Source organism: Alosa alosa, chromosome 10, assembly GCF_017589495.1.
Source record: "Alosa alosa isolate M-15738 ecotype Scorff River chromosome 10, AALO_Geno_1.1, whole genome shotgun sequence".
Lineage (NCBI taxonomy): Eukaryota > Metazoa > Chordata > Actinopteri > Clupeiformes > Clupeidae > Alosa > Alosa alosa.
In genome coordinates, this window is record NC_063198.1 from 9,144,137 (window position 1) to 9,169,250 (window position 25,114).

Here is a 25,114-nt window from a genome sequence, read left to right on the forward strand (position 1 = left end):
AGCTGAGTGCAGCGGATGTGTTTTGACATGGGTAGGTCAAAAGGTCAGGTCGCATAATAGATTCATAGCATTTTTTGAATAGTAAAAAATTAATATAAAATCAAAGAGTAAGTTTCTGGAAAAAAGAAGCGTTGTGCACTATGAAGGGCAGTTAGCTGAATGCAACAGATGTGTTTTGACATGGGTAGGTCAAAAGGTCAAGCCGCATAATAGATTTAAAGCATTTATAGCATTTGTTTTACATTACAAAATATTTATAAAATCAAAGAATGGGTTTTTGGGAAAAAAGAAGCTTTGTGTCCTATATAGAGCAGTAATCCGAGTTCACCAGATGTGTTTTGACATGGGTAGGTCAAGGAAAGCGCGAATGAAGTAGCCACTTCTAAATGGGACCCACTACACAGTAGCTTAAGGTGTGTTGCTAAAGCAGCCATAATGAAATGAAGGTGTCATTGTTTGGATACTTCACACACGTGCGTTTTTAATTTCACAGACTACAACTTCACGGCTGGAATCAAAGCACATCGATTCCCCTCTCACACCCTGCACGCACTTAAAACAAAATAAACAGGCGTCTCACGCATGTAGGCAAAACTGTATCAGACCAACGTTGGTAAATCTTCCATTGCACAAGAATGATTTTTGTAGCACGTGCAACATATGACAGTCGAAAGATACAATTACAGTGCTGCAATTTGCTTGGTATAACCACATTTAATCAATCAAATTGGCCTCCATCACTCAACCAACTAACATTAGGCTAGCTAGGTCCTTATTGATATTATAAGATTAACGTACCTGCAGTAAAAACCAAGCATGTCTGATAAACATCCTCAGATTTATTTCGTCTTCAAGAAGAAATGGGAATTACATTTAATGTGAACATCATCCTATCCTTATTAGACGTAAACTACAGTCCTTGTAGGAAGTGTCCATTGTTTTTCCAACCCACTTTTAACTTCCAACAAAATTACGTCTCACTGCAACGATGCGCCATCTAGTGGACAAACGACTACTTATCGCCAAAACCGGAAATGCAGCCATGATGATGATGATGATGAATATTTATTTTGGCTTTCTTTTAATCCTACTGAATTTGTAATTATGTATCGGCCGTTCTAATACCGATAGTATGTGGGTCCCTGTGTGTGTGTACATGTGTATATGTGTGCACCGCCATCTACAGGCCAATGAGTGTACAGTCACTAAATGTACACATAACCTAATTTTTTTTAGACCCCCTCCATGGATGAAATTCTACGAAACTTGGCATACCCCCAGAGAATGCCAGGTCAATCATACACATAAAATTTGGTGCAGTTCTGAACATCTTAACTGAAGATAGGGGCGATTAAAGCAGAATAATATTGCATTTTCATTTTTTACCGGGGAGGGGAGGGTGCAAATCACAAATGAGTGATTATGGGCCAGATTGATGTAGGCCCTTGAGACCAACATACCATAAAAGATTCTTCATCCTCAGTGCCATGGTTCAGGTAGTTATTTAGGAAAAACTGCTTTTTTTGCGGTTCGGGGGCCGAGCATGGGGAGTGGCCCCTCGACGCTAAACAAAATTTTTCCGTAAAAGTCTAGTGGGGCTACATACCGATCCAATTTCATGTGCCCCGGTAGTTTGGTGTCCCGGGTATCGTTGACCAAAAAGTCAGGAAGTAGATGACGAAAAAAAAACAAAAAAACTTTGACAATCCCAATATGACCGCTTCGCTAGCTTTGCTAGCGGCGGTCATAATTAAACTGTGTTAAACAGATGTGAACGGCAGGCTAAACACATCTGCAACAGAAGGAGGTTGCTACGTTAACTCCAGCTGCAAAATCAGCCCTCCTAACCAGCTAACACGATAATCCAGTTACTGTACAACAACAGTATGACAATTACGGGAAGGTATCTAATCACTCAGATTTTTGTTATTAGACCACTCGAAAATAGGCTAGGCCATGTCAATCACTGGATGTATTTTAATATTATGTTTTGTTTTGCTAATGCTGAGGCCTTCCTGTGGTTTTGATCAGCCTAATAATCTCTGAAACATCTATTGTAAACACTAAGGTGAAATGTGTTGTCACCAGAACAGACAGAGGCATTATTATGCCAACAGAACAGACGTTTATCAGCTTTGAGGTAAAATAAAGTCTCCAGTCTTGTAAATTCACATTATGTAACATCCATAACTTCACATCCATAACGCACCATTAAAGGTTTTAAAAGTAAGAAAGGGGCACAATTTGTTAATCATACTTTACATTGATATAAATCAGCTTTGCACAGACACTTTGGACATTGCTGCATCAACACTGTATGTATAGCATAAACTTTTCCTATAAAACGTTATGGATGTGACTTAAAAACAAAGCCTTACAAATGTAAGGAGCTGTGCTCTTAAGGCAAACTGAGCATACACATTGCTCTACCATTCCCTTGGAACTTTAAGTCAAGTTATCCCCTTTTTAAATGTATAATATTGCCATGTGAAAACTGTTGTTTCTGTATGGTTGCACACCATATTTATGATGTAAAAAGAGTGTAATTCTCCATGAAATTCAATCAGATCAGTTACAAACAATAAAATATAGAACTAAATGAACATTTTAACAATAGTTATATTTGTGTGTGCACAACTTTTACCCCATGGTAAGGATGACCATTGCATGGAATTGCCCATTTGTTAAACATCTACAAATAATTGGCAACAGAAAATTAATATTAATTAACAGAAACTTAAATTCTCCTGGGGATCAATAAAGTATCTATCTATCTATCTATCTAATTTACAGCATGACGTCGGTATCCGGAAGTGGTTAATTTTAAGACAAGGGGGGCGGTGTTGATCATGTGACCGCTACATCTTCCTGTTTACCACTTGCACCGTGTTAGACCACTTCGATTGCAACACACTATTTACTGCTGAACTTTACTGGCAGCGGAGAATAACAAAGAGTGTTTTCGATTTTCTGTGAGAAGGATAATACCACCCAAACAGATTTTTAAAGATTTTTTTCTGCAGATACGTGAACATCTTTGGAATTAACACTTGACATTGAAAAACGTGACGAGGCCCGGGAATCCTCGGGGTTTCCTGTGTCGCTTGCCCAAGAATGGTCGGATTGAGCAAACTTCTTTCCCCTTTTGTCTCATGGTGTTCCTGATCTTTAGCTTATTGTACTGTGGATGTGCGTGGCTTGTTCGAGAACACCCAACTTAATGGCATAACAGGTGGTAGCCTATGCTACAAAGTAGCAAGCCGTACTTTTCACTAACGTTAGCCCAAAGAGCTAACGTGATAAGGAACCATAATTTAGCTAGCCAATTCGCTAGCTATTCTCGAAGAGCTTACAAAGCAGTCTGTTTTTCCACTTGCCTTTTAGAAAAGACTTGGTATTAGCTAGCCTTTCGGCTAGTTAATACACTCCGGGTGTTAGGGGGGACGTATCGCCGTTGCCCTGAATTCGAGACGTGTCCCTGGCTCCGGCCGCCTCAAGCGGGCAGTCAGGAAGAAACTGGCCGGGAGGGGATGGCCTGGTGGGTCTTCCCGGCCTCAAGGAGCAGCGGTGTTTGACGGAGGGAGCGTGCGGATAGAAGCAACGACGGGTCGCGGCACAATGATGGCCGCCTCTCCATCGGTCGCTGGTTGCCTGAGCGCATCAGGGATCAGCGGCCGTAAGAGCGAGGAGATAGCAGATCTGATAGATTTGTTCTCGAAGACGCAGTACAGAGCCAAGGAAATCACTCCCAGGGTAGGGTAGCTGGTTTGAGTTTGCCTATGGCCCTATTCCCCCATTTGAAGTTTGATCAGCTGTGTAAAGTGCTGTATCAGGCTACTTAAAATACATAGGCCAAGCGTGTAAACACCTGTTTGTTGTATGAACGTAGCTCTACATGATGCACGGTTTACACAGTTTAGTTAATGCTAATGCAATTTTGCCATATAGTCTGGCGTTTAGGTTTTCCTCTACTGTAAGTGTTCGGTCAGTGTTGGATTTGACAGGTCATTTAGAGATTGTTAAAGTGTATTTGAACCTTCCATAGGTGGAAAGGATAGAGAAGCGCTGTCTGGAGCTGTTTGGCAGAGACTACAAGTACAGCATCATCCATAACACCAACGGTGATGTTTGCGGCCACTATCCCCGACAGATAGTTTTTCTGGAGTATGAGTGCACCGACCCTAATAAAGACAGGTAACTAGATCAAAGGTCCATGTGCAGACAGAGAAAGTTAATCTGTAACTTTCATGGTTGCCACCTTTGCTAATAGGAAATGACAAAACATATCTGAGATAATTATATAAAAATCTCTCTAGGTACATCTTAATATGAACACCAGGATTGGGTTAGGCCTAGTGCATAATCGGTATGCTTCAACCGAATTTTGATAAGGTTCTCAGTTCTGCCACAGACCACACTTGCTATTTCCTGTATACACTAATGTAGCATACTGGGTTATTTGTGCTGTGAGAGTACCAAATAAGACACACTCACACCAGTCACACCTTCCACACACTCAACTCTTCCGAGTGCTACGTTTATTTAAGGAATTACTAGTCTTTCACATTAAATGTTTATGTGATGCCTGTTTCCCTGTTTGGCCCCGGGTTTCCAAACTCAGTATGACTGTGTGCTGTAATGGAGAGCATTTATTATTCATGAAAGACCATGTTTTAAAAAGCTGGTTTCATGCTCAGAGGCAAAATACAACACAGAGCGTTACTTGGGCCCATCTGTGTATCACACTGACACACAAACACTTTCTGTATGGTCTTCCTTTCCATGTAATATGGTATGCAAGTAAGTGTTGGAATGGACTCATAGTGATGATGTGTATCTGCAAGTTAGACGCTACGCTGGTATTTTTGTTTATTTACTCACATGATGATATATGTGATTCAGACTCCTTAAATATTCAAGCTAACTCTTCATCGATTTTTAATTACTTGCAGTCCATAATATTTCTGGGGATGTCCAAATCCCTTCCGCTTCCCCGCAGGTTTGAAACCTCTGTTCAGATTACCAAGCTACAGGATTTGGTGAACCGCAGCAAGATGGCTCGATGCAGAGGGAGGTTTGTGTGCCCAGTCATCCTGTACAATGGCAAGGTAAGCACACTTCTCAGGCTGCCCCTTAGCAAGCTCAAAATCATCACATTACATTCACCTTTTAGTGAATTAGACAGCACTTTGAGTGGACTTGCTGCACAGTGATGGTATTCATACAGATAGTGTTGGGTCTCATGACTGTGGTCTTCGTAGTGCTAAGCCGCATCAGCAGGTCTTGGGTGTCAGAGGAGGATGGTCAGGGTGAAGCAGCACAGAGGTTGGATTCACTCCAGACGCTCCCTCCCGGGAAGCAGCTCCCTCTCCCTCCCGGGAAGCAGCTCCCTCCCCCATGCCTTGCTAAGCTAAGCAACGCCATAATTCGGTTAAGCTGTTTTGTTATTGTTGTTGTGAATCTGGCAGTAACTGAGAGTGTCGTGCAAATGTAACCTGCGTTGTGTTGAACTGCGCTGTTCAGCCCTGCACACGCCCAGACTCGAACCCACAAACAGTAGCACCTTGGATCGGAAGTCGAGTGTGCTAGCAATTGAGCTAAAAGGCTAGGCTGCTAGCTCTTGTCAGCACTACTCTTAAGACGTTGGCGAGTGAGGTTTATTAACGTTCAATACGCACAGCTATGCTAGTGGGCATCCGTTACCCAAACAAGAGAATGAATGGCATCAACCTGGCATGACCTGACAGTGTAGTGTAAATATGAGCAAAAGGCCCTGTCTTACTCTGAGCAGTGCCAAAGTCCTTGTTTCCTTCAGTATAGTTGGATCCCATAGGTGGGCATATCAGAGTTCAACTTAACAGGTTCACTGACCCACAGTTGTTCAGTCCCCATCACGAGTTAGTTCAGCTCACCTGTGACGCTAACTGGTTGAAGCTAATCATGTAAGGTTAGGCTACTAAAATAAAGAGGGAGCTCATTACAATATATTAAATTAACAGTTTTGTATGGGCCAGTAAATATATAAATGGGGCCAGCACAAATCTCATGGGGGGTGTTTCGTTGGACACATGGGGCATAATGGGTTCCATTAGCTTTTACCTCTTTCACAATGGTGCACACACACACACAGTATATTACTATTAAGTGCTCTCATAAAGGCTTATGTTACCCTTGGCTGCTGTGCTCCTTCAAGAAATGTCGTCTGGCACTGCCACCCCACTCCCACGGCAATCAAGACTTTTTCCATCTGTGGTCCCTTGATGGTGGAATGATCTGCCAAGCTCCATCAGAGCAGGGGCTTCCCTCTCTATCTTCAAAAAAGATAGAATACACAACTCTTCCAAGAATACCTCCTCTCCCAGCGCTTCTGACAACCTCACACACCTAATACACACTTACCACACTCCTCCCCCTCTTTCCTCCTTCCACTTCCCTCTATGCTCTTCTCCATCTCCTCTTCTACCACTTCCCCATCTCCATACTTCTACTAGTACTTAATGTGTAGGCACTACTATCCACTAGTACTTGTATTGGCAGATACAGTGATAAACTCCTAGCTATATTCTCCATAGCTATACTCTCTTAAACATTAACACTGTAGCTGTAGTCCTGTAGTTTAAAAGTTTAAATGTTAAAATGCTTAATGTTATTATATAGCTGTATTTGTAGCTCTGTAGCTTAAATCTTAAAAATGCGTAAATGTTAATAGCCTAAATGTTATTCCATTGCTGTACGTCGCTTTGGACAAATGTGTCCTCCAAATGAATAAATGTTAATGTAACATTTTTCTGTTGCAGCATGTGTGTCGCTCGTCCACTTTGGCTGGCTGGGGGGAGTTGTATGGACGCACCGGCTACAACTACATCTTCTCGGGTCAGTTCCTATTTCATGCCAGTGATCGCGCTGGTCAGTACACAGAAGGGAGAAAGGCCAGGGTCATTAACCAATCAAATCTATCCCCTCAGGTGGCACTGATGACACGTGGGCGGAGTCTGAGGAGGTGCCAGAGGACGAGAGTGCAAGGTGAGAGCCTCTGGTGTGCTATGGCTACCCATACCAGTGTCCAGTTGTGCATTGAGTTGACTCCAGATGCTGTGGCTACCCTTAGCAGTGGCCAGTTATGCATTGTGTTCAACTCCAGATGTGTTGCACTGGTCTTGGTGCTTCTACTGGTATGCTGTGTTATGACATAAATGTTACCCTCTTTGTTTGTTAGTTAGTTAGTTTGCTTGTTTCATTTTTACTTGTTTTTCTAGGAATGGGGACTCCCAGCTCTTTGACAAGGTGCGCGGCTCGGACATCAAGCTGCTGCGCTACCTCTCGGTGCGCTACATCTGCGACCTGATGGTGGAGAATAAGAAGGTCAAGTTTGGCCTGAAGTGAGTTAGCGCACCGACTACTGCCCTCGTCCGTTAAATTCACCTCGCTCTCATTCACGGCTCCCTCATGGGTCAACAGCACTGCACTTTACCTCACAGACTTGCGTAATAGCTGTGGCCAGGGCAAGGGGTGTGTGTGTGTGTGTGCGTTAAATATATGTGCACTAACATTTGCAAGCCGTTAGGAATGTGATATGTTTATTTTTTATACTGCCATTTGTAAATATGAGCGCACAATTTCCTTTGTCATAGAAAGAGTGCAACATAACCCTATAATAAGTGTGTGTGCAAGCTTTAAAGCTCTTTTCTTACCTTGATGTTGAACACAAGGCTCTTTGATGAACTGATGCCATTGTTCTCATGGGGTTCTATGCTCTGTCTGTGTGTCTTCAGCGTCACCTCCTCTGAGAAGGTGGATAAAGCCCAGCGCTATGCAGACTTTACCCTGCTCTCCGTGCCTTATCCAGGTGAGCCGCTAGCTGCCTAGCTCTCTTTCTTTCTTTCTTTCTTTCTTTCTTTCTCTTTCTCTTTCTCCATGTGTCTCCTCCCGCTCCTCCACCCATCTATCCTCCCTGCGTCTCTAACTCTCCCACCCTCTCTCTCCTCTAGATCCCCCCCCCCCCACCTTTCTCCTCTAGATCTCCCACCCCTCTCATCTAAATCTCCCACCCCTTTCTGTAGATCACCTTCCCCTTTCTCTCTCTCCTCTAGATTTCCTTCCCTTCTCTCTCTCTCTCCTCTTGATCTCCCACTCCTCCCTCTCGCTCATCTCAATCTCCCACCCCTCCCTCTCCTGTAGATGTCCCATCCCTCTCTTGCTCTCTCTCCGTCTCCCCTTCCCCCTGTGTCTCCTCCAGGCTTAATCATGTCACATCCATCCTATCCTGCTCACACTGATATTCTCTTATGTTTTTTTTCTGTGAATGTTGAACCAGGAATACATTTCACCTTTTATAAGGTGCATACATTCATTCCGGGGTGCCTGATTGAGAACTGTCTCGTCTTGGGGCAGTGTGTGTGGTCGCATGGTCCTCACTGAGACAGACCTGTTTGTTTGTGCAGGATGTGAGTTCTTTAAGGAGTACAAAGATCGGGATTACACAGCGGAGGGGCTGGTGTTCAACTGGAACCAGGTAATTTGTCATCTGCCCCTCTCATCTCAAAGTATCTCCATTCTGAAGGGGGATTGGAACTCCAGTAAATACATTCATATATGCTTGTGGACATTCCTTTAAGGTATCTTCTGTTTTGCAGGACTTTGTGGATGCTCCTTTGACAATCCCTGCTTGCTTTACCAAGAATCTGAATATTGATTGGAGGGCATATCAGGTACGGGCAGAGGAGTCTATTTATTTTACTCCACAACATGTTAATATGCTTCAAATACAAATAGGAAGATAAACATTAATTATACTGTGTTTCTGTGTGGCCCTGGTCTGTCATAATGCTGTGTCATGGCACCCTCTGCTGGTGGAAAGGAGCACACAGATGTGTGCGCATAGAAAAGACAGGATCTTTTTGGTCTGATCTTGGAGCGATTTGTACTCTATGATGTTAACAGACCATTTAAAAAGTCAGCTGATGAATAAGTTCATTAAATGATGCATCAAAGGCAATATGATGTAGAAATCAATTATTTTGCAAGATAAAAACAGAGGTAGCTCATTTTTATTTCAGGCTCCAGGTTGAAATTGTACAGAAAGCTCTTTGTTCTCTCTCTCTCTCTCTCTCTCTCTCTCTCTCTCTCTCTCTCTCTCTCTCTCTCTCTCTCTCTCTCTTCTGGGAACTGAAGTGTCAGATTGGTTAGAGGGTTGTTGAATTTCAGTTTTGATTGATTGATCATGGATTCTGCAAACTTATGAATTACTCATTTGGAATGTGTAATTGAAATTATGTATTCTCTCTGTCTCTCTCTGTCTCTGTCTCTCTCTCTCTCTCTGTTCCTCCCTTACTCTTTCTCTCATTCTCTTTAGTCATGGGATCTGGTTGAACAGACTCAGAACTACCTGAAGCTGCTTATTCATATTATTAACAGTGATGGTGAGTCATTCTCCGCCAAAACACCCTGTGCCTGAAAATGTCCTGACTACAGAACATGATGTGAATGCACATTTCAGGATCACTTTACTTTGTTATGGTGATGCACTGCACATTGGATTTTGCATGTTTTGAAATTATGCCATGCCTAGCCTCTAACATTGGCGCAGTAGACATTATGTTGCATGTTGAGTACCGTTATGGCTTTCTTTACAGTCATGAACATAGTACATAATTCATGCATATTGACAACGTTTTAAATTCCAACTGAAGTTAATTTGGGTAACTGGACAAAATCTATTTGCTAAATTAATACCATGAGCCACATCTTAAGTGGAAACATTGGTCCATAGCGCAATGCTCCCACATTCCACATGATGGCTTCAGTTCATACGTGAGACATGATGCCCGTGTTATCTTTGTTAATACTAACTGGATGGATGGATCATTGTTGGGGGGAAGTTTCTTGTGATTTTCCATGTGTGTGCGTGTTAAGCGGATAAAAGAACTGGCTTCACTCAGAGATGTGTTGGCTTGTTACTTTGACATTTCATGTGGGTAACATGCTCCCGGTATCGTGAATAAAGCTGCAGTCTCACACGAGTTGTCTTGGAATAATTTTGACCACACCCGTTAACTAACTTCACACTTTACCCCACCATTTAAATCGGGCCCCGTGTTGGTGGCTTATGCATTGGTCTTCTGCTGGTTCATGCATTTGTGTTGGTTGTCTGTCTCATCTCATGTGCTCATAAGGTTTGTGGCGTTGTGTTGTAGATGAGAGTGGTCTGCTGGTGCACTGCATATCCGGATGGGACCGGACGCCTCTCTTCGTGTCCCTCCTGCGCCTCTCCCTCTGGGCGGTACGTCCTCACTCTTCTGCGTGTCACTTCCTCGGTCACTCCCTCCCTCTGTCACTCTCATGTTCGTAGGTCTCCCCTCATAGTTCTACTCAGGCACAGTTAAGCAGTATGCCCTGAGTGAAAGTGGATTTGGTTAAGGATAGGGATGATATCGATACCCATGTATAAAATAGCAATTTAACCGATATTGGATGCCGAAACCAACATTTTTTTCTTTGTATATTTAGTTTTTATACCGTTTAGTTGAGCGGAAACAAAAATAGCAATAACTGAACCATTTTCTACTAATAGTGTCTTACTATAGTAGTTTTGAGATGGCCCAATAAAGTACAGCTTGCAATGCATAGATAGATAGATACTTTATTGATCCCTAGGGGAAATTCAAGGTCACAGTAGCATACAGACATACTCACACACATTCACTAACAGCAGAAAAAGTAATTAAAAGTATATAATATAAAAAAACACAACTAAGCAATAAGGACTGTAGAAGATAAAGAATATACTAAAATACAAATTATACTAAATAAAACTTAATCTAAATCAATTCTAAAAAACAGTATCCACATAGTGGGTGATTAATCAATCAGGTGCGCTTGCAATGACTGAAGCAGGGACTGAGCCTGTGGTCCTCTGTGCATAAGGTAAGGTAAGGATAGTACAAAGTTTTAGATGACTACGTTTTACACTCAGGAAGGATCTCTTCCATTAGCTATCTGGCTACTTTCCTCTGTGCTTGATGTGTTTTGTGGAAGTGGGTGGGGGGTGTTCTGCGATGTAATGGATGTTAGGCTGTCATTGTTTAATGATCACCGCCTGCCCAGACACTAAACAATCAGACAGCTGTTTTTAGTCACTCTCGTAGAGTGTGTCGTACGTTGTTTACACCGTAACTTCAAGTCGGACGGTAGTGCCAGAGCGGGGAGACTCCTGAAACATGCATGTGCAGGGCCGCTGCAGGGCGAGTCAGGTGGCCGGGGCCCCCGCTCTCTGGGCCAGTAAATGATGGATGAGTGACAGTGCTTTTTATGTGTCGCTCTTGTTTCCCCTGGCAGGACGGTGCTATACACGCCACTTTGGAGCCCAGCGAGATCCTGTATCTGACCATCGCCTATGACTGGTTCCTCTTTGGGTAAGAAGAAGTTCCCCCCCATACATGCAGAAAGAAAAAGACACACATACACACACACGCACACACACACCAACCTACCCTACCCTACGCAGTGTCACCTCCTTTAATTAATGTGGCCTGGCTGATCTTGGGTGTGTGTCTGTGTTATGTGTGACTGGGTTTTGCCAGTAGATGTCAGGTTTTGGACAGCCCTGCAGGGACCACGTCTTACAAATGAGAGAGAGGGGGGGTGTGAGATGGGAGTGATGAGGAAGAAAGAAGAGATGGGGGCAGGGAGAGGAGTGGGCTCTGGGGAATCCTTCCTTTCATAATTACAGCTGTGTATCTTTCTAACTTCAACTCATCAAACAGAGATCACCCTTCCAGAGCGGCCCGGTAATTACGCTGCCAGAATTGTGGTCAAACTCCCTGGACTAGAACCAGCGGGGAGGGGGAAAAGGAGCGAGGCAGAGAGAGAGAGAGAGGCAGCCAGAGAAACGGATTTTCACACCGACCTGAATTGCTTTGGCAGAAAATAAGCAGAGCATCCATCATTAATAATTAAATGGTGCCAAAGAATGTTTTGTGAACAAGCTTAATTATTGATCCAAGGCTTTTTTTTTTTTTTTTTTAAGTTTCTGAACACAGAAGGATTCTGCTCCTTTGTATAAATTAAGGGCCACCTTTTTTAAGTTTCTATCGTCACATGAACACAGAAGGATTCCGCTCGTGTGTATAAATTAAGGGCCACTTACACCTTTTTTGGATGTCTGGGTGGATCATCTGTCCCCTACTCTGCTCACTGGTATACAGCAGGAAGTTTTTTCCTGAAGAGATAATATGTAACAGTATTAAATTCAGAGGTCTGGGTGATTGCAAAGATTTTTCACCTTGCTAACTTGGAGCCCACTAGACACACAAGTAGACCTGTTAGTTGTACTCTGTGAACAGTGGGACAATGAAAACATGGAAATCCACACTTGTCATAGAGGACCTCTCCTTGATTAGCAGCATTGCAGTATTTGCATGGGTTTAATATTTTTTCTGGAGACATGCTGTAGAGCCTTCTAGATTCTTGATTTGTAATTACCGGTATACAAAGATTAACGTTGAATTTAGTTTTCTGATGTACATGTTTGCCATAGGCTGGTGATTGGTGCTAAGCAGGTAATGTATGGGTATGAGGTAGCCTACTGATTGTAAAGGGCAATTGAGTGAAGTGCTCCAGTCTGTGATTGCAAAGTACATCATGTCCTCTATCTTCACTCTTTTTCAGTCACATGCTGCCTGATCGTCTCTCTAAAGGGGAGGAGGTGAGTAGAAGTCATTCTAGAACTAGAACATTCTAGAACTAATTCAATTCCGGCACAAGTTCTTCATTCATTCATTCATTCATTCATTCATTCATTCATTTACAACACGTTTCAGGACACCTTACAGCATTTGTGGTTTCTAGACTGTATGATGAGCTATGCTCTGATAGTGTGTTGGGATGTTTAAACACCAACCCCAGCAGGTCAGTTTGACCTGTGGCTTTTCACCTGTTTTTTGGAATGTGCGTGTTGGATGGGTCCTAGGGGGCAGTGTTTCATAATTTATAGGGGCACGCCATGAGGAAAAATATGAGTGTGTTTTATTTATGTTTCTCTTTCTTTCTTTTTGTCTGTCCCCTCCCCCACCCACCCACCTTTCCTCGGCAGATTTTCTTTTTTTGCTTCAATTTTTTGAAGCACATTGTCTCTGAGAAGTTCTCGGCCGTAAGAAAACAGAGGTAGGCACCTTTGGGTTGACCCGTGCTGTCACATTGCATTCACAACACGTCACATTGCAGTGGCTAAGGCACAAAATAAAATCTCAAGAATATCATGCAGCCTCCTTCAGACTGTCATATTATATTATCTATGGCTTGTTGGTGTGTGCATATGTAAAGTTATCATATGCATGCTCTAAACTTTCTAGAGGAGACACCATTAGTAAGCTAGGCTCTAGTGAACTTGTCTGGTATACTTTTATACCAGTGTTAAAGCACTGTCTTCCTGAAGGGCTTGAAGATTCCTAGATATGTCAGAGCTTTGCTTTTGCACTCTGTGTCTGTCTTGTCAGTAAGAATATTTAGATCACACACTGAGTAACGCTCTGTGTCTTCCTCTTGGTTGAAAAAAACATGGTCTATGAGAGGGATGCTTTAGGAAGAGTCACACACACACACACACACACACACACACACACACACACACACACACAGAGAGGGAGAAAGACACAAGCGTGCACACATACAGAGACACAGACACACACACACACACACTACTGCAGAGTGTGAAGAATTCATGAGGACATGTCTTTCTTGTTAGTGGCCACTATGGTTCTGTGTGTGTGGTTTTCAGCAATAGCTAGAGACTAAGATCAAACAGCCTTGTGCTTATGGCAGAGTGCAACAGTCTCATGTCCCACTGTGTCCAGTAGGGGTGGGAAGATTATTATTTATATCATGGCTCTGTTTTATATGTCTCCCTTTGCATTTTAATTCCTTAATATCTTCTAACTCACTCTTTCCCTCTCCCCCCTCCTTTCCTCAACCTCTATGGCTTCTGTGTCTCTGTCTGGCTCCTGGGCAACGTATTTGTTTTGGCAGAAGGAAAAACTCTCACTTCAAAGACACTGATTTCACAGTGGACGACCTCTGCCAACTCAGTAAGTGCTGTTTGTCGGGTTCTCTGTATATACTGTTGTGTTGCCCTGCACCTTGAAGGAATTGAGAAGAGTCAGGAGTTGGCATGTTGTCACGGGTATCACACTTGCTAGGGTTGTGTAACGCACATCCCATTCTCGCCTAGCAGAGTAGCTTGACCCCTAAAACTGACCTTGACAGTGTGGATCGCCAACAGAAAAAGACTCTCAAGTTTGTCATGGTTTGAAATGTTTGATGCAGTTTATTTCTTTTGGGATGTAATTGTATGAGGATTCTGTACGTAAATCCTAACGGGAAATCTGCCCCAACAAAGCAGCTTCTAGCTTGAATATCTGACGAAACAGGTCACAAAAGGTCACGCTCTATGCTAAGGTCTTTGATTAACCTAAGCAGATGTCCAGACGGGCTTTCGGTCATTTATAAGCTGTTGGCTCCCAACTTTAGAGAGGAGAGGAGGAGCAAGTGCCCATAAATGTTGGATCTGAGCGTGCCTGGAGGCACGCTGACTCACTGGTACTCTCCCTCACCTCTCTCTGCTGTCTGACCCCCACCCCACCCCACCCCCTCCCCCTTCTGTCTCCATTTCCTGTGTTCAGAGTCCAGAGACCGGGGCAGCGCCACCAGCCTCAGCAGTGATTTCTCTCTCATCACTGAGGACTCGGCAGCCGCCACCGCCGCCGCCTCAGGCTCCAGTCTGACCAACGAGGCCGTGGACGTCTTCTACACCGCTCCACCCAGCAGCGGGTAAGTCCCCCAGTAACCCCCCCCCCTCACACACACACACACACGTACACACATACACAGGTGTCTGACATAAGGCCTGGTGAAGGCTGGGACAGGTGATGTGCCAGTGTAGTGGTCACTGTAACCTACCTGTGTAGTTACTACAGTGCTGAATGATTGTTCTGCAGTCTGAATCGATGGCCATTTAAAGGCCTATTTGGGCAGGAGTGGCCTATTTCGGTAGGAGTGGCCTATTTGTTCTGTTCATTCTCCAGTTTTGTCCAGGTGAGGTACTCTGAGGTGTGCTGCTGCTGCTGCTGGTAAGTGTGTGTCGTGGGCAGCCTGTTAATCTGTGTCTGTCTGTTCGCAGAAGGAAAGCCATGATGTCGTCACCTCAGACGGTGCTCTGGAACCGCCCACACCCGCTAGAGGAGCGGCTACCTCATCCACTCACGGAGGGCAAGTCCTCCAGCTCCTCCTCCTCCAACCAATCAGAGCAGGGCTTCACTCGCACTGGGAGCAGCCCATTGGCTGTGCCGGGAAGAAGGTCAGTCGGTGCACATGCACAAAGTTTGGGGGTTGACTTGGCCTGACATTGAAACTGTTGATGTGCACTCCTTTTTGAAATGCATGAGGTCAATCGCATCGTCATCGTCTTACAAATGTAATTACCTTGTTGCTTCCAAATTGCAACATCCTTGATTTAACGAAGACACACTTTAACAGTCTCTAGCTGTCCTGACTTGTGATTCGTGACTTTTCGCATTGATGTGAGCATGGATGTGAACTCAACTGGAAATCACTAACCAAAATATACACCAGAGGGGCACAGCTACCGTCTTTGGTTGCCATAGCGATGCCAAATTGCAAGGTGGCCTGAGGGGTAGTTCTAATCCAGAAGAAGAGTTGTGTTGTTTGGCATGAGTTTATCCGTGCGTGTGTGTGTGTGTTGGGGTGTATGTGTGTCTTTCTCTTTCTGTATGTATACCTAGCTCTTTGTTCACCTATGCGTGGCATGTGATGGGTTGTGTGGATGTGTGCGTGTGTGCGTCACAAATCACACTATTTCATTGACTGGAAGAGACCTAGGCTGTGTATGTGTGTGTTCTTTGCTTGTCGAGGCCTAGGCTGTGTGTGTGTGTGTGTGTGTTTCGTGTTCTGTGCTTATCGAGAGTGTAGGTGGTGGTGGGATGTTAATTTGCGACTGGGGATAAGCTGAGCTGCAGTGCAATAGAATTTCTTGATGTTATGCTTTTGTAAGAAGATGTTTGTCTGCGTGCATTTATGTTTCTACCTTTTCTTTTGTAGTAAGGGCTCAGCGCCACCCGTTCTGTCTGTGTGTGTGTGTGTGTGTTGAACAGCTCACATCGGGGCTGCGTTTTGTGTGTGTGTCTTGCATAGCGGCAAGAAAGCTGTGAAATATGACTAACCATCTCACTCGTCGCTATTTGATGTTGATTATCCCGCGGCACTCCAAGCCATTATCGCTATGGAGTGAAGCTTAATGGTTCCATCTGCATAACGCTTGTGTGGCAGTCTAGCCTCCTGAAGGGCCACACAGGCTCTGTGTGATGGCGCTGCTGCTGGTGCTGCCTGTGATGAGGCCGATGTTAGTGTGAGGGGTCCACGTCTGTCTCCGAGGTCGAAGCCCCTAAGCTGACCTCCCTGCCCTGCTGCTGCTTTGCCCGAGAGCGACTGCCCCCCCATGCCCGTGACCTCTCCCTCAACCTTGACCCTTGGGTGTCTGCTCTTTCTTTTTTTCCCTCCTTCTTTTCCTTTCTCTCCTCTTCTCCCCCTCTGTCCTTCCTGCCTCCCTCTCGTGACCTTTCACCCTCTCACTTTCACACAATCTGTCATTATACGATTTTTCTTGCTTTCTCTCTCTTCCTTTACCTGTCTCTCTCTCTCTCTCTACCTTTACCTGTCTCTCTCTCTCTCTATCTTCACCTGTCTCTCTCTCTATCTTCACCTGTCTCTCTCTCTATCTTTACCTGTCTCTCTCTGTCTGTTTCTGTCGACTATCCTCATCTTTTCCTTGCTCGCTTCCATTTGTTTTTGATTCCTCCTGTCTTTCTCTATATCTCTTGTCTATCTTTTCTTTGTTTCTGTATTATTTTCTATCCCTCTCTCTTTCTCTCTCCCTCTCTCTCTCTGCCCACCCCCTCTCTATTTTTCACCATCTCTCTCTTTCTTTTACACCCCCCTCTTTTCTCTCGCACCCCCCCCACCCTTCTCTCTCCCTCTCTCTCTCCCTCTCTCTCTCATTCTCTCTCTCTCTCTCTCTCTCTTTCCCTCTCTCTCTATCTCTCTCCCTGTCTCTCTCCCTTTCTTTCTCTCCATCTCTCTTTCTCCCCATCTCTTTCTCTGTCTGTCTCTTTCTCCCTCTCTCCCTCTTTCTCTCTCTATCCATCTCTCTCCCTGCCTCTCTCTCCCTCTCCCCCCCTGGCTGTCCCTGCCCACGTGGTCTGGTCTGTCCCTGTCCCTGGCTCTGTCTCTGAGCAGGTCTATGGCGGAGTACGCGCGCTCCGGCTCGTCCCTCTCCACCGACTACGGCAGCTGGCAGATCGTGTCGGGCTGTGGTAGCATCCACGACCACGGCCCTCTCCATGCCGAGTCGCCGCTGCCCTTCAGCTTCCAGGACGAGGGACCCAGCGGCCGCATGTGAGTCTCTAAAGCCCTCCACATGCCCCCTCCACCCATCCCGTACGCCACTAACCTTTAACCTCTGACCTCTAACCCACCCACCCCCGGCCCCCCCTCCCTCGCCCCAGCTCCTCACCCAGCAGCACAGGCACGGAGGCAGTGAGGGGGCCACTCTGCAGCATGCAAGGGGACATATTTCACTCTGCGTCCATTCTTTCTCTCTCTCTTTCTCTCTGTGTGTTTGTCTGTCTGTGTGCACAAGCACCGATATCTGTTTGTGGCTGTTGTGTTTGTTGTCTTTGTTGGTGTTTGCATTTGTTATGTGATTGCTGTGTGTATTTGTGTGTTTGAATAGCCGGATAGTTGTATGGATGGATGTTTGGTTGGTTGATTAATTGATTGTTTTTATTGTGAATGTTGGACAACTGTTGGTGGGTTGAAAAGAGATTTCATTGTATTAGCATGAATACCAAAAGCAGTAAAATGTTTTTTTTTTAGTAATATCCTTAATATCAGACAAAAAATAATAATACTCTTCAAGTACTCCCCTTTCAGATACTGACTTGACAAGCTCTTCAATCAGACTAAATTTGTATATTTTACATTAATTGGCAGCTGCAAGTGCAATAGAATTTTGTGCAATAGAATTCCGTGCATATTTCACTCCACAGCGAAATTGTTAATTTTAAAGTGTAAGTGGTTGATGTATGGGAAAGCTGTCTGGTTTGACACAAACACCATTTCACCTCCTCTGCAAGAGGAGCCACTGTGATTCCCTTAGAAAAAACAAAATAGTGTGTGAGTGACAGAACTGTAAAACAGTATTAGACAATTACCCAGAACCAGGCAAAAGGTCTTACAGCATTCTCCATCTGTTTCTTTCTCTCTCTCTCTCTCTCTCTCTCTCTCTCTCACTCACACTCACACACACTCACTAACTCTCACACACACACACACACACACACTCTCTGTTGGTGAGAAATGAATTGGTAACCAGAGGCCCTGGACTCTTGAGGCGGATTATAAATGGCAGGCTGTTTTGCACCTTCCTCTTCATATTTCTGTTGTCCACCGTTGGAGGAATTTCCCTTTCTGCTTGATCTGGCTGCTAAATCGAGTGTGTCTGGAAAAGTGAGTGTGCGGGTGGTCTGTGCAAATAGGAGCCATCCATCTTTATTAACGACACTGAAGGAGAGAGGGGGAACAGGCAGGAAGGCTCAGAGTCTGAAGAAGAAACGCTGCTAAATTGTTTCATTGTCAGTAGCCACCATGTCTCTGCGATGCAGGTGGTAGCGTCATATGCCTGCCCGCATTAAAACGCTGTTGTTCTGGGTTCTCATTCCCCACCATTCTGATTGTCTTGCTAGTCTCCCCCATTCTCCCCTCTATTCTTAGTAATGTCTCTCTTCTTCCCCCTCTCTTTCACTCTCTCTCTTCCCTCTCTTCTCTCTGCTGTCTCTGTCCATCGACCCCTCGCGCCATCACACACTGAGCCCTCTCTCGCATCTGGCCCCACACCTCTCACCATCTATCACTCTTTCTCTGACTCTCTAACACCCTCTCCCTACCTCCATCCCTCTCTATCTCTAGCTCTCCCTATCTAACGCCCGCTTTCTTGCTCACACGCACTCTCTCTCTGTAACTCCCTAACTCTCTTTACCTCCCTCCTTCTCTCTCCCTCTCCAACTAGCTACTCCTCCCTTTCTAACTCCCTCTTTTTCTCTCTCACATGCGCTCCCTCTCTCTTTCTCTGTCTGCAACTCCCTAACTCTTTCTCCCTCCCTCCCTCTCTAACATGCTCTCTCTGTCTCCATGTCTCCCTGCAGTGAGTATGTGCCGGAGCGGCAGGCTCGTCTGGAGGCGGTGCGGGAGGTGTTCCTGGCGGCGTACAGCTGCACGGTGGGGCTCAAGTCCGCAGCGCCCAGCCCGTCGGGCGCCATCTCAGGGCTCCTGGAGCAGTTTGCCCGCGGGGTGGGTCTCCGCGGTACCAACAGCATCGTCTAAGCGCCGACCCCAGCCCACTGTTAAACCTGTCCTGTCTGGGCCTCTACCATAGCACCTCAAGCACCTCAACCCCACCCCACACATTCTCCAAAACCTGTACCTTCCCCCCCCCCCCCCCCCCCCCCCCAGCTCTCTAACATTTGTTTGTGTACTTGCATACAAATCTCCTTTGCCCTAGCAACTTAAGAACCTCAAGAACCGACCCCCCCACCCCCGGTCTGTGTACATGTATACAGACCTCCTCACCTTTCTGGCCTACTGTAGCAGTCCTGTCCCACTCCTCTCCTCCTCCCCACCGGATGGACATGGGGTGTCTGTGTGTAAGAGAGTGAAGTGACTCAAAGACTGTTCTGAAGGAGAACATACTCAAATGCTGGTTTGTTATAATCTATTGGAAGACAAAAAAGAGAGAAAAAAAAGTGCCAAACTTTAAACACGGGCTGTATTTCCTTATTATTCTTTTATTTTATGTTATGATTTTATTTTTTATTTTTATTTTAAGATGCGCTACCTTTTAATATTATTTTTTGAGGTTGCTCCAGGTCCTTTTTTCTGTTTTTCTTTGTCTCCATGTTACACATTTCTATTTGAAGCACAGAGCTGGCATGTGGATGTTTGGGGGGGTGGTAAAGTTGGTTGGGTCATTTGGGCTTTTTAAACAACAGCGATCACATCCAGCCAGAGTATCAAAAAGGGAAGCTCTTTTCTGTCTTAGCACTATACTTCCACTTATATTAAAAGAACAAGAAATGAACAAAAAAATCTACATAGCATTAACATGAAGAATAGCATGATGCTCTTACCTGATAACCTTGACACAATGCCTTTGTCTTGTCTCAGAACTGCCCTGACAGTTTGACTGCGTCCCATCTCTAAGCTGCACATATAAGGCTGACATCATAGATTTCGGTTTGAATATCAACATTTACCGTCCCACTTTATGAACTGTTTACCCCACAGTTTGCTTTTTTTTTTGTTTGGCATTCTGTGATCTTTGTGACCCAAGGGTTTCAGGCTGCTGTCTTTTCTAGTACTAATGATTTAGTGTAGAGAACACTGTTCAAAAAGGCAGCATTTAAAAATGTTTTCTTCCCTTCTAAGGAAACGGTTTAAGATTTTTACATCTATTTAAGGGATGGGTAAATCTCAAAAGCTGCTATTAGGACATTAGATCATGCCCTTGAATAGGGTATCATTGTAGCTGATCTATCTCTGCAGATCTTACTTGACTGTCGCCTTTCATGTCAGTGCAATGATGAAAGATGTTTATGATGTGGATGTCCGAGTAAGAGGTTAGTCAAGAAATTTAAATGTGGGCCTATATAGATGTAGATGTTTTTTGTTTTGTTTTGTTTCAAAATGGTCACGGTCTTATAACATTTCTAACATGATTTGAAGATCTGCATGTTATAAGGAATGGAGAGATGGGTACAGAAAGACATGGCGCCCATGATGTGCACTACTGTTCAAAAGTTTGGAGTCACTTAGAAATGTCCTTGTTTTCATCATTAATGTTATAAATTAGAAATTGCTGATTTTTAATGCAATATCTACATAAGTATACAGATGGCCATTATCAGTAACCATTCGTCCAATGTTCCAAAGGCACATTCTGTTAATTCTGCAATCATTTTAAAAGGCTGACTGAGAAAACATTGGAGACCCATTTTGAAATTATGTAAGCGCATACCATAATCTAATCTGAAAACTGCTGCCCTGATTGAAAAAACAATGCTGCTGGTATTCTGTCTATAATGGAGTGGAATGGAAATGTCTAAGTAACTCCAAACCTTTGAACGGCAGTGTATGTATTTCCTTTTCCAATCTGATCTGTCTGAAGTCTGACCTTTTTCATAGTTCAGCTGTGAAATATTTTGCTGCTCTTGTCTTGCCTTTGGTTCCTCAGGTCTTCAAGCAGAGAAGTATTTTGCTAGCCAAGCCGCAACCCCCCCCATGCCCCCACAGTGCTTGTAGTCTCTCAAAGACTGATCGGTCACCTCTGACTGTGTGTTGGTGCTCTTGATGTATCACACATTTAGTATACATTCAAAAAAAGCACAATTTCAGTGATCATTCAGTCGCGCTCTATCAACTTTCAGGTTTAGTTCACATGGCCATGTCAAATTATTTTCTAAAGCCATTCGGTTTTACTTTTCTGCTGATACGTTTATATTGATGGATTTGTCTGTTAGAAATAGAAAGTCCAGAGCAAGCACTTGCCTTGTGTGGTGGGGACTGGGAGAGCCATTTTAGATCGGCCGTGTTGGCAATTGAAGCACTCTGGTTGCCTTGACAACAGGTTTGTTCTACTTGGTCTATTTCTATTACTGAAACCATTTCTAGCAGGACACTACAGGTGGTGATCAGGTTCCTTTTGTGCGTCCGTTTGAAATATTATATATGCCATAGCACTGACCCCTGGTCACTTTGGCCATACAGCTACAAGGAAATGATGCTGTTGGGGTTTTTTTTTGTGATGCAAGAGGCATTAATGTGGGTTTTGAGTTGTTTGCTACATTCAGAAACAAAGGCTGACTTGAGGACTGCAGTACATCAAGTACAACAAGTCATCTTTATGAATTTTCATATGATGATGCCAAACGGTTTCTAACAGCTTCTTTACCTCAGGATAATTTGTTGTGCCTTTTCCTTTAGTGAAGCTAACTATTCTTACTTATGGCAGACAGCAACTGCTTTTCTACTACATGTGGTTCTTGCAATTTGCTAAAATCCGGATGCAATGCTTATCTGCGCAAATAGACATTTGTCACACGGTCATTATTCTTCATTTTTACCTTAGCTAAACCTCTACTTGCTGTTAATTTAATATTGACAAGAAGAAAAATGGGTTCAGTCACCAGGGTGATCCTGAAAGGTGTGTGTCTGCGTGTGTGTGTGTGTGTGTGTGTGCGCGCGCGCTTGGTTGGTTGTGACTTTGCGGTTGTCTGTGTTTGTTGTCTTTGACTTCTCTAGTTTCAACCTAAGAAACATTTTATTTTTGGTTGCTATCCAAAGTGAGTCCGAAAGTAAATGTTTCATGTTTCCAACAAGATCAACATACTATCTGGAACGAAGGGAACCTTGAACTTACAATGATGATCTATCTGATCCACATCTATGTGATATGTCAATCAAGGCAGTGAGTTGTCTACCTTAATCTCAGGATGAACCCTAAAATGCTAAGTGTTCTATCCTTTCCCCTCAATCCATCATTATTTTGTGCCGCTTTAATTTACTTAGAACACAATTTTTTAATCCTCATTTATTTGTGTTTTGGCATATACCAGATCCCTCCAAGTCTTCAATATCAGAAAGCCCAATTAAATCTTGCTGGCTTTATAAAAAAAATATATAATAATTGCATATTGGGAGGGGGAAAAGAATTTGGAGTTCTATTGGTGACTGAACTTTTGATTGACGTTCTTACACTGTCAAGGTGAATGAAGTGAATGGACTCCTTTGAATTGCAGTTTTGCGTGTGCTTCTCACGTTACTTGCCACAACTTTAGAAATCATGACAAAGTTGCAGTTACTTCTTAGATGGACGGGTACCCGCCCCTCTCCCCATTCACTTTCAATCTTATTTTTGTTCTATTCAGTGAAATGCTGCATTGCACTCATTGTCCTTACAAGACTATTTTTAAGATTTTGTGTTCCTTGGTATAGTTGATTTTAATTTTATCAATTCTTTATTTGAATATTTTCTTTTAATTGTTGCCAGAGATGTGTAGCCTAGGCTGCAGCAAAGAGTATGTGATTCTTTTTTTTTTTTTTTTTTCAGGTGGACGTTCTCCATTAAAGAGACAAAAATGAAAAGCAGCATGTGTAGCCTATCTCTTGTTGCTGACTCGTGTGAAAAGATGCACTAAAACGTGATGATGGGTTGTACAACAACTGGTTAAAGGTACACTCCATGTATTTGGTGTCAACAGTGAATGCCTTTCCACCATAAACACTCATTTTTCTGGGCACAAATAGAACAGAAAGCTGGAAAAATAGGAGACATAATTCTACAAAAAAAACATATTGGGTTTTAGAACTATGGATGGACTGTACCTTTTAAATTGGCTACAATTTTGTACTTTTCTTATAAGAATTGAGGAAAACAGAGTAGATCCTAGTGCATACATCAGTAGTAGCCAGGGCTGGTTTTAGCCTACTACATTTGGGTGGGCTGGTAGAAATGTTGGGTGGGCAACATGGCAAAGAAGTCCAATTGGATCAAAATGGACATAAACACAAACAGAAAAATTGGTACTACCTAGTTTGAGTTGATGCAGGCCAACAGCCAGGGATCGGCAGTAAGTATTCCAAACCAAAAAATAGTATGTTGCCATTTGTATTTTATTTTGTTGAAGAAAATGGCTTTGCATTTTGTATTGAAATACTTTATAGGTGTGTATTTTTGGAGTTGTAGTGACCTCATAAAAGTGCAAAACAATGAATGCAGCCTCTGACTGGTGCTGACTTGTAATTTGCCCAGAGTTGTGATGAGAACATTGAGATTCAGGAAGATGATCCAGTGCAAGATCAGTAACATGCATGTTGCTCACGCACCAACCTTAAATTTCTTGAGACTTAAATCATCAGTTTCTAGAGAACCTTAATCATCCAATTGGAGCACATGGAACTGGTTAGTAGTGATTGCCCTTCAACAAGTTGCCCAATCTATTGCTTAAAGCAACACAATGAAAACTTTATTTATTTAATAATTTTCCCAGACTTGTGTATCATAATGTTAATTAACTTAACTTAATTAATTAACTTTAATCAGCCAATCGGAATACATGGAACTGCTTATGTGGTTGTCCTGCAACATTGCTCAATCAGGGAATGTATTAACGATGTAAGAGACACTTTATACCGCTTGACAAGTTCAGTTGTGACTGTTTGTGTGCATCTCTGATACATCATTTAGGCTATGAGATGTAACAGGCAAGTCAGCATATTGATCTGTTGACTGTTTGCAGGTAATGGCTGTTGCTCGAAAACACAGTCCACTTAATTAACAGAGTAAGTGTGCTGTAGAAGCAATATATTAAATTGAAAGATATGGAAGGTTTGCAAAGTGATACATTTTTAAGTATTTTTTTTTGCCAACAGCTAGAGCAGTCAGGCAGCTATAGTGCTACACTCTGGGGGCATATTTAAATGAAGTATGTTGTGTGTGAGTCAAGTCTTTCTTGATTGTTTCAGCAATTCCTATAATGTTATTGCTTCCAAGATGGATGATGAGCATGTCTGGATAGGGTTGCTTGATTTTGACCTTGTGCATCTGGATGGTAGGCTGTAGCACTGCCTGGCTATTCTGTAACTGTTGGCTGCAGCAACTCGAGCTAGGTAGCAATGATCGTTTTCGGGGGGGGTGTTAGCCTACCAAATACACTTACATAAGCCTACTGCACAGCTATCAGCTAGCTATGATTCCACTTGACACCAACTCATCTACATCAAGCTGCATTTTAGACTGCACACTGAATGAAAACGGAAAAAAATGTGACTTCTTGACTTTGTTTTTGTGTGGGCAAGATACAATGCTTGGGTGGGCTTAGCCCACTCTGGCCCCTGCGGCCCTGGTAGCCTAGGCTCAGACCAGCAACCAGGCTTGGAATTTCACCATTCTGGGGGCAAGGACACTTTGCCTTCAGTTGGGCATATTTGGTCG

General features: G+C 43.7%; 1 protein-coding gene across 2 annotated transcripts; it reads left to right on the forward strand.

Annotated features, from left to right (window-relative positions):
• The first annotated feature begins 2,836 nt into the window (after window positions 1-2,836).
• mtmr14 (myotubularin related protein 14) lies at window positions 2,837-23,268 on the forward strand. Of its 2 annotated transcripts, XM_048254277.1 has the most exons (19): window positions 2,837-3,753; window positions 4,046-4,194; window positions 5,000-5,108; window positions 6,798-6,873; window positions 6,966-7,023; window positions 7,257-7,379; window positions 7,773-7,846; window positions 8,442-8,512; window positions 8,634-8,708; window positions 9,353-9,419; window positions 10,194-10,279; window positions 11,335-11,411; window positions 12,667-12,703; window positions 13,091-13,161; window positions 14,023-14,081; window positions 14,676-14,823; window positions 15,173-15,349; window positions 17,305-17,463; window positions 19,272-23,268. In XM_048254277.1, exons 1-19 carry the CDS (start codon window positions 3,619-3,621, stop codon window positions 19,447-19,449), a joined length of 1,929 nt encoding a protein of 642 aa, XP_048110234.1. In that variant the 5' UTR covers window positions 2,837-3,618; the 3' UTR covers window positions 19,450-23,268. The 2 variants fall into 2 exon arrangements, with proteins under 2 accessions (XP_048110234.1, XP_048110235.1); XM_048254278.1 differs by lacking the exon at window positions 17,305-17,463 and having other exon boundaries at window positions 2,838-3,753.
• Window positions 23,269-25,114: the final 1,846 nt, after the last annotated feature.